Source organism: Octopus sinensis, linkage group LG5 (genome assembly GCF_006345805.1).
Source record: "Octopus sinensis linkage group LG5, ASM634580v1, whole genome shotgun sequence".
NCBI classification, from domain to species: domain Eukaryota; kingdom Metazoa; phylum Mollusca; class Cephalopoda; order Octopoda; family Octopodidae; genus Octopus; species Octopus sinensis.
The window spans coordinates 72,525,542-72,535,541 of NC_043001.1; the positions used below are offsets into that span (position 1 = coordinate 72,525,542).

Sequence of the window (10,000 nt, forward strand, 5' to 3'; positions counted from 1 at the left end):
GGAATATATATGTGGAAGCACTCCGTCGGTTACGACGACGAGGGTTCCGGTTGATCCGAATCAACGGAACAGCCTGCTCGTGAAATTAACGTGTAAGTGGCTGAGCAATCCACAGACATGTGTACCCTTAACGTAGTTCTCGGGGATATTCAGCGTGATACAGGTACAACAAAAACAGGAAGTAAGAGTGAGAGAAAGTTGTGGTGAAAGAGTACTGCAGGGATCACCACCATCCCCTGCCGGAGACTCGTGGAGTTTTCAGGTGTTTTCGCTCAATAAACACTCACAACGCCCGGTCTGGGAATCGAAACCGCGATCCTAACCACTGGGCCATTGCGCCTTCAGGAATATATATATATAGGAGATAGGGGTACGTTACGCCGCAATAATATATGTATAGAAATTAAATATAAATTATAAATTACAAAGTGGGACAAGAACGCAAAAACACACAAAAAGACGACACAAAAAAAAAAAAGACGGGTCACTCGAAGCCTCTAATCTTTCGTCGGGAACCGGATCAGCTTAGCAATTTCGGCTGTTTAATCTCGATATCGCTCCGATCCGGCCAGCCCCAAAGAAAAACTAAGCCACGGGCATTAGATTTCTTGGAAAGAGGATCGAATGTATACGAAACAAGGACAGGATGCCACACGAATATAAATACAAGAAACAAAAAATAGAAATAAAAAACAAGAATAGTAAACAGGACAAAATCTTGCGGGTGTCTTACGACTTCAGACAATTTTTAACTTATCTTGGCTGGCGTATTTGAAACAGGATTGGCTTAACAATAGAAGTGACGGTGCAAATAAGAATGGGGGAAGAATCAGAGGCAAAGAAAGAGAAAGACACAGACTATAGAGAGAGTGTGTGTAAAGACGTCGTACAAGGTGTGGCCGGATCGGAGCGATATCGAGATTAAACAGCCGAAATTGCTAAGATGATCCGGTTCCCGACTGAAGATTAGAGGCTACGAGTGACCCGTCTGTTTTTTTTGTGTCGTCTCTTTGTGTGTTTTTGAGTTCTTGTCCCACTTTGTAATTTATAATTTATATTTAATTTCTATACATATATTATTGCGGCGTAACGTTCCCCTATCTCCTATGTATGCACATTCCACCTTGTACGACGTCTTTACACACACTCTCTCTATAGTCTGTGTCTTTCTCTTTCTTTGCTTCTGATTCTTCCCCCATTCTTATTTGCACCGTCATTTCTATTGCTAAGCCAATCCTGTTTCTTCTCCCCTCTTTAATTCCTTCCTTCTCTCTCTCTCTCTCTCTCTCTCTCTCTCTCTCCCCTGGTGCCTTCGTCCCTTTCTTTCTTTCTCTCTCTCTTTGATTCCTTGCCCCCTGCCTTTCTTTCTCTTTCTTCCGTGCTCTCACGTGACCGCCTTCAAACTGGTCTTTCCGGTTCGACCGCTACCATGTTAACACTGTTGTTTTCGTCTGCCGCAAAGGCATTTTTCAAATACGCCAGCCAAGATAAGTTAAAAATTGTCTGAAATCGTAAGACACCCGCTGATTTTGTCCTGTTTACTATTCTTGTTTTTTATTTCTATTTTTTGTTTCTTGTATTTATATTCGTGTGGCATCCTGTCCTTGTTTCGTATACATTCGATCCTCTTTCCAAGTTTTTCTTTGGGGCTGGCCGGATCGGAGCGATATCGAGATTAAACAGCCGAAATTGCTAAGATGATCCCGTTCCCGACTGAAGATTAGAGGCTTCGAGTGACCCGTGTGTTTTTTTGTGTCGTCGCTTTGTGTATTTTTGCGTTCTTGTCCACACTTTGTAATTATAAGTTTTTTTAATTCTATACCCACACAACACACACACACAAAACATATATATATAAATAAATATAATATGTATATATATATATATTATATATTATATATATGTAGGGAGACGTAAAGTATACTAGCCATCTCAATATGGCTAACCACTAAGGGTGGGTGTTTACTGTAGCTTTTAGCCCCAGGAGATCATCGTCTCCAGCTGGCTTTAGGCACACTTTCTGTACTCTTATGGTATTTGCAAAGGGAGGTCATCCCTCTCTCGCAAACCTAAGTGATACGCACGGACTGCAGTTTCGAGGTATTTGCCTCTTGTCAACGTACGGTAATACCGGTTTACGATGAAAGGAAGACCTGTTTGCAAATACTTACGGGTTTTTCTACTAACTTCCGTCACTGATTTCAAAAACCGGTGATTACCGTACGTTGACAAGAGGCAAATACCTCGAAACTGCAGTCCGTGCGTATCACTTAGGTTTGCAAGAGAGGGATGACCTCCCTTTGCAAATACCATAAGGGCACAGAAAGTGTGCCTAAAGCCAGCTGGAGACAATGATCTCCTGGGGCTAAAAGCTACAGTAACACCCATCCTTAGTGGTTAGCCATATTGAGATGGCTTGTATACTTTACGTTGTCGAGCAGTTATTGTTTATATCTCGTTCAGAGATTTCTTATTGCTTATATAGGGAGAGTTTACGAAAAAAAAACAACAAAAGACGAAGACAGGTGGTGTACAAAACAAACAGATATATTAGTATAACACTCAGGAATATAAAAAAGTCTTTACGTTTCGAGCCTACGCTCTTCTACAGAAAGGGACACAGAAAAAACAAGGAGAGAAAAAAAAAGGAGAGAAAAATGTGGCTAACGATTTATCATGGCGACTATATATATATATATATATATATATAATATATATACACACATACATATACACATACAAACACACAGACACATATATGTATAATACATAAATACAGCACATATATGCATACAAATATTCCTGTGCATACACATGTAAATGTACAAAGACACTTATGCATATTCACATATACATACATGCACACATATTCGTGTTTGGATATGTATAGGCATACGCATTATCTGTAATAGGCATACACATTATCAAAAATATTCATAGACATAAATACATAAATACATAAACACACACACACTGCCTGTATACTACCCACGCACATCCTATAAGCTGCACACGCACGCAAGCATGTGCTCACACACAAATATACAGCGTCAAACATAAATATAGATATATAATATATACACACATTACGCATGCACACACACACACACGTGCTCAGACACAAATATGCATTTGCAGTATACACTCACACTACGCACGCGCACGCACACACACGTGATTACATGAACAGCATGCATATACGCATAACATAACTTTTCACACAATGATTTTAACAGAAACATATTCATATACATATACATATATTCATGTGTGTCCGCATATATGTATATGAATGTATGTTTGTTTGCGTGTGTGTATGTGTATGCACGCGCTCGTGTGTCCTTTTGCGTGCGTGTTTCTCTGTGTGTGTGTGTGTGCGTGTGTAATTTGTGTGTATTAATGTTTGTTTTATGTCAAGTTATATGTAAAAACAATTCAATATTAAATTGAAGGGTTACTCGATACTTTAAGTAAAACATATGTTTATTAAAGTTTTAGAAAGAAAAGGTTGTCAGTGATTTCGAAGTTTCGGCTTGCTCGCCTTTATGAGCTTTTATTTTACTCGAGTTCTTTGTGGTCTTATATAACATTTGACAGTTTGCTTATTTGTGAGGTAAGTGCAGTTATGTCACCAACTGAATTTGACACATCTGTATGTACATTTACTTCCACGCGAGACTGTAACATAAACAATAACAAAATTCCTGTATCAAACCAGAATAAATCTCATCAGCCTATCTTTATATGAATCCACATCTTACAAACACATACTTTCCTTCTTTCCTTTTCAATCTCCTTTTCTACATAACTACTTACCTGATCTACTTACACGACACCCAATTATTAGTCATATAGATTTACCTACAATACAAAACAAAAAGAAACAAATTAAAGAGCAGTCTGACGAAGGCAACCAAACCAAATCTTTGAAATCCCAGTAAGACATAATATAAATGTTACACCCACCTCCACACATTCATAACTTTAAAATATATTTACCCTCATTCATCCACATCAGTTCGTAATTCAAGGTACTGAAATGTTTTGCAAAATAGTTAGAGAGAAATAAGAAGTCAGGCTTCTTCATTCACAATTTAACATGCTTCTAACTTACTGTTGAAGGTAAATATATTTTAAAGTTATGAATATTTTTTTCATAAAATATGGAATATACAGCTGAAGATTGCAATATGTACCAAATTTAAATAACATTAATTTTAAAAATTAATTTATTTAGTTTGTGCATTAAACATGAAAGTAGTTCTGTATTAACCACCGTAATTTTAAAATAAACTTCATTCATCTCGCTCGCATTCTACAATAATTTCGTATCAAGGTAAATTATCGATGTTTTATTTAAACATTGATAATTCAACACGCAAGGAAGATAAGTTTTTTAAATGCTCTTCTTCCTCTCTCTATGTTTATATATATATATATATACATAATTTGTCGGCCCAACGTCAAGATAGAAGCATGTTGAATTGTGAACGAAGATGCATGACTTTTTATTTCTCTCTGCCCATTTTGCAAAAAAAAAAGACAATTTGATTTTTGGATCTTCTCTCTCTCTCTCTCTCTCTCTCTCTCTCTCTCTCTCTCTCTCTCTCTCTCTCTCTATATATATATATATATTATATATATATATATATATATATGAAAAATTCCTCAGTCTGGCTATTTTTCTCTCTACAAAACGGAAAGTTGCATTGTGGAACAGTCGTTTTAACGAGATTTGTTTTATTTATTTATCACCCGACGAGATACGTCTGCACTACCGGATACTCCTGAACCAGTTTTTGTGTTTCGCACAAGAAGAGTCGATGCTAGATGTGTCGAAACAATTGTTGTGATTTATAATATATTCTCGTATATTCCATCTTCTGTTTTTCATTTGTTATTTACCTAACGATCACTCTGAAAGTGACCATGCTTTACCAGTAAGATACCAGCCAGGTGTAAACCATTCGTTTTATTATCCATTAATATATATATATTATATATATATATATATATATATATATATATATGTGGTGTGTGTGTGTGTGTGTGTGTGTGTGCGTGCGTGTGTGTGTGTGTGGTGTGTGTGTGTGTGTGTGTAGGTAGAGTCAACAGAAAAAAGTACTCCATCGAGTGAAAGATAAATATCAATTTAATACATAACCGAAAGAGCTATTAATAGTTTCATGCTTTTATGATACTTGAACATGCATATTTATTAGATACGCCATGTATCTCAAAGCAATCTTTGAGGTGTATTTTATAAATGTGCCTGTTCAAGTATCATAAAAGCATGAAACTATTAATAGCTCTTTCGGTTGTGTATTAAATTGATATATATATATATATATATATATATATATATAGATAGATGATAGATAGATAGATAGATGGATAGATAGATACAAACATACATACATAAATGCATACATACATTCTTATGTGTATGTGTGTCTATGTGTGTACATATATATATATATATATATATATTATATATATATATAATATATATATTATATATATATAATATATATATATATATTATATATATACATATATGTATATATAGTGTATATATACACACTCACACACATATATTTTGAGTCTATAGTGGAAAAGAAGCTCCCTCTCTTGGTGTTTCATATCTCAAAAATAAAATTTAAAAAATATGCAAGGGAGACAACCCCAATAAAGTTAGAATTTACTATAATTCATATAAACGTATCATTGAAGGACTGTATATATATATATAGCCGTTTAAACCAGCAATAATAGCGGCCAAATCTCCCACGAAGCACAGCAAACGATTTAGGAAATGGAACGAGGTATTCGACAATATAGCCCTTTAGTCCTAGATACACTGTGTTTCAATAGAAAAAGAAGCTGGTCATGGTCTCAGTATATCTTTGGTTACATGTCTGATGAATCAGAGCTGACCTAGAGCAAAGCAACAACTGAGGTGGCAGGTAGGTGGTAGTGGAGATGGTGGTATTGGGGATAGTATTTATAGTAAGGTTGTGGATGGAAGTAGTGGTGACGGTGATAATGATGGTGGTTACATGATGTTGGTGGTGATGGCGTTGGTAGTGGTTGTAATTACGGTGATTATGATGATGATGATGATGGAAGCGTTAGTGGCGGTGTGATGTGTGGTTGTTAACAGATTAGTAAAATTTAACCAAATATGAGATCATGATCATCATCATCGGCTGTAGCGGCTGTAGTAGCAGTAGCGGCGGTAGTAATAGCACCGACGTCATCGTCATCATCATCTCCATCATCACTTTCAAAACTACCATCATGATCATCGTCATCATCATCATCACCCTCATGGTCGCCGCCACCACCACTATCAGCGGCAAGATGGTGATGACGACGATGATGATGATAATGATGATAATAATGATGATGAGGATGATGATGATGGTGATGATGATGATGGTGATCATCATCGACTTCGTCGTCATCATCACCACTATCATTATCATTGTCAAATCATCATCATCAACATTACCATCATGATCATGAACATCATCAACATCATCAACATCATCATCATCATCATCACCATCATCACCATCATCATAACCCTCATGGCTGCCGCCACCACCACCATCAGCATCAAAATGATGATGATGATGATGGTGGTGGTGATCATCATCGACGTCGTCTTCATCATCACCACCATCATTATCATTGTCAAATCATCATCATCATCATTACCATCATCATCATTACCATCATCTTCACCATCATCATCATTGTCATCTTCATAATCTTTAGAATTATCATCATCGCCACCGCCGCCACCGTCGTTAACATCATCATCATCATCATCATCATCATCATCATCATCACCATCATCATCATCAGTGGACAAATTAGATAGAGGTGAACTGAACTACAAATAATAATAGAAAAAGAGCGACTAAACTGCTGTTGTTGGAACACGTCATCAATTAGACAGGATCAAATCGATCGATATTTCAATCGATATTTAAACTGGAGCTAACATCCCAGAAAATATCTCAGTATATTGCTGCAGAAGGGAAATGAAGATAAAATGTTTGTGAAGAATTTGCGATGTGTGTATTTTTAACAGGCAACAGGATGCGGTTTCAAGTTCGGCTCTCTCGTGACACAATCATCACCTCTTACAGCGCAAAACAGCAGCTATTTATGTATATCTTTTATAAAAAGATTTCTAAATTTGATTATGAAGTATAAATGCTATTCGAAATTGTGTGACAATCATGTGAATAAATCACATGTTTTGGTGGGTCTTTGTCTCGGTCTATAGAATTCGCGGGCAGACACATATGTATGTACAAACACACACACTCATCCACACACACGCATACATACACACACACAGGCACATGAATGACATGCATACTTACACCCACATACATGTATATACACGTTGTTTTAATATTATATATATATATATATATATATATATATAACTGAGAATGTGTGACTGTCTGTGTGTCTGTCTGTGTGCATCATCACAATAACTCGAGAACTACCCATCCGATTTCATTCAAATTTTACACATGCCTTCATTAGGGTCCATGGAGTGTCATGGGCCGAAATTTCAACTTCTCGCCTAATGCGAGCCGGGAGCAATCTCATATCTCTTACACTGTTTCGGAATTACGTGTTAAAAGTGAAATAACAACATCTCTATTGCAATGTGATATATTTTCAGTATTATATGGTTTCAATTTCCATTACTTTCACTATATATATATATATATATATATATGTATGTATGTATATGTGTGTGTGTGCATATTAGTTTCATTTCTATTAGTTTCACCATGTATTTATATACGTTTGTATATGTGCATATATATATATATATATATATATAATTTATGTCAGGTCGCTCTAGAGTGCTACTGGTAACATGTAATCCAGTACAACCTGTTGCATGGTCGGGACGTCGGCGACTAAACTGACAACCCCACCAGGTTCGCTTGGTGAGGAGGGTGCTGTTGGACTCCCTGTGGGATGGAAAAATAAGACCCAACAAAGGGCGGATGAACTCCCGAAGAGTCAACGGGCCATCCAACAAAATACCGGCCTGCCCGCCCAGCCAGTGGGATGGCGTCATCTTATGGCTAAAACAGCACGAAGAAAGAAGAGAAAAGGAAAAGGGCCTCAGTACCCTGCACGTCAATCGGGCCACTCCATGACGGCGGAGTGCAACTCGAGCGACGAGAAGCTGCTAAGAATCACAGGTTCCCGAAAGCCGTCATGGAACAGGAGTAAACTTGCCATATGCACCTACAACTGCAGGTCTATGGCAGGATGGCAAGAACTGAACCACCTAATGGAGGAGAGGAAGAAGATCAGGTGCGACGTGTTAGGGCTGTGCGAGACACGCTGGAAGACGGAAGCGAGTAAACGATGGCAAGATGGATGCATTGTGAGATTAGGAAAAGCAGAAGGTGTTAGATCGGTCGGAGGTATCGGATTCATCGTAAGTAAGGAATGGGCTTCGAGGGTCGCTTCTTGCCACTTCATATCATCACGGATTGGTGTACTAAATGTGAACCTCTCAGGGAAGGCCACCCTCAAGATTGTCCAGACCTATGCTCCCACAAGTACCAGCGACGACGACGAGGTGGAAGAATTCTATCGACAACTAGACAAAGGGTTGGCTATGAAGTCCACTTACACTGTCGTGATGGGAGACTTCAACGCAAAGGTTGGACATGGACGACAAGGAGAGGAATACGTCGGGAGATTTGGCATGGGAGAGAGAAACGAGAGAGGGGAACGTTTGGCTACCATGGCAGAGGCGAGGCAGCTCTACATCGGAAACAGCCTATTCAGGAAGAGGGAGAGGAAGAGATGGACTTGAATATCGCCGAACTCTAAGCACCGAAGCGAGATCGACTACATCCTGGTTGATAAGCGACGCATATTGCATGACGTCTCCGTCATGACGCCATTCAACGCCGGCAGCGATCATCGTCTGGTAAGGGCGAGAGTCGTCATCGACGAGAAGAGGGAGAAGATGGCGTTATATTTGGCGTCGAAGGGAAAACGTGTCCGAGTCTACAACGAGGCAAAGCTGCAGGAAGCCATCATGCAGGAAGACTGGTGCCAAGGAGACGATATAGACGATGACTACAACTCACTGATAGGGAAACTGAAGGAGTGTTTAAGGAAGGCTAAGGGTGTATGCCCAAGAGAAAAGAAGGGAAGAATCTCGGAAGAAACTACGAAGTTACTCGAGAAGAGGAAAAATATGAAGAGGACTATTGAAGATCACCTTGAATATTCCATTCTCAGCAGAGTGATTCGTCAGCAACTAAAGAAAGACTTTGAGGCATATCGGATGGAGAAGCTCTTGAAGGCCGCAGAGAAAAAGAAGAGCCTCAAGAAATGCAAGCGGGACATGGTACTATATAGATCGGAGGTGATGGCCCTGAAAAATACAGATGGAATACCGGTCAACGAGAAGAGCGAGATGGAAAAAGCTTGTGAAGACTTCTACACCAAGCTCTTTAAGTCTACCAGAAATGTCCAGCCGTTACCACCACTCCAACAGGAAGAAAACGTGCCACCTATCCTTGTCAGTGAGGTTGAAAGAGCCATCGGCTCGATGAAAAAAGGAAAGGCTCCAGGGAAAGACGGTATAACATCGGAGGTGCTAAAGTCAGGCAGAGAGCAGCTCTGGAAAATCCTCGCTGAGCGATTTACGCACTATCTAGACGAGGGAAGAATTCCCTCGCAATGGAAAGAGTCAAATACCATAAGAAGGGCGACAGAGAAGATCTAAAGAACTACCGACCCATATGCCTGCTATCTCACGTGTACAAGCTGTTCACGAAGATAATTCTGAACAGGTTGTCACGTCGTCTCGACGAACAACAACCGAGGGAGCAAGCAGGCTTCCGGAAGAAACTACAGCACAATGGACCATATATTTGCTCTAACGCAACTGATTGAGCGAGCAAATGAGTACAAGCTGCCTCTTTGCGTT

At 38.9% G+C, this 10,000-nt stretch overlaps 2 protein-coding genes and 1 long non-coding RNA gene across 3 annotated transcripts in view; all 3 read left to right on the plus strand.

Moving 5' to 3' along the window:
* The window catches only part of LOC118763511, a 22,711-nt gene extending 14,546 nt beyond the window's left edge, over positions 1-8,165 (plus strand). The window contains exon 3 of the long non-coding RNA XR_004999271.1: positions 8,150-8,165. This is a non-coding gene — a long non-coding RNA (uncharacterized LOC118763511). The remainder of the gene's footprint in view (positions 1-8,149) is intronic.
* A 32-nt stretch (positions 8,166-8,197) lies between these two features.
* On the plus strand, positions 8,198-8,872 carry LOC115212183 (craniofacial development protein 2-like). The gene has a single exon (XM_029781023.2). The coding sequence runs from the start codon at positions 8,198-8,200 to the stop codon at positions 8,870-8,872; it is 675 nt and encodes a 224-aa protein (XP_029636883.2).
* Positions 8,873-8,953: 81 nt separating this feature from the next.
* On the plus strand, positions 8,954-9,796 carry LOC115212184. The gene has a single exon (XM_029781024.1). The coding sequence runs from the start codon at positions 8,954-8,956 to the stop codon at positions 9,794-9,796; it is 843 nt and encodes a 280-aa protein (XP_029636884.1).
* The last annotated feature ends 204 nt before the right edge of the window (positions 9,797-10,000 follow it).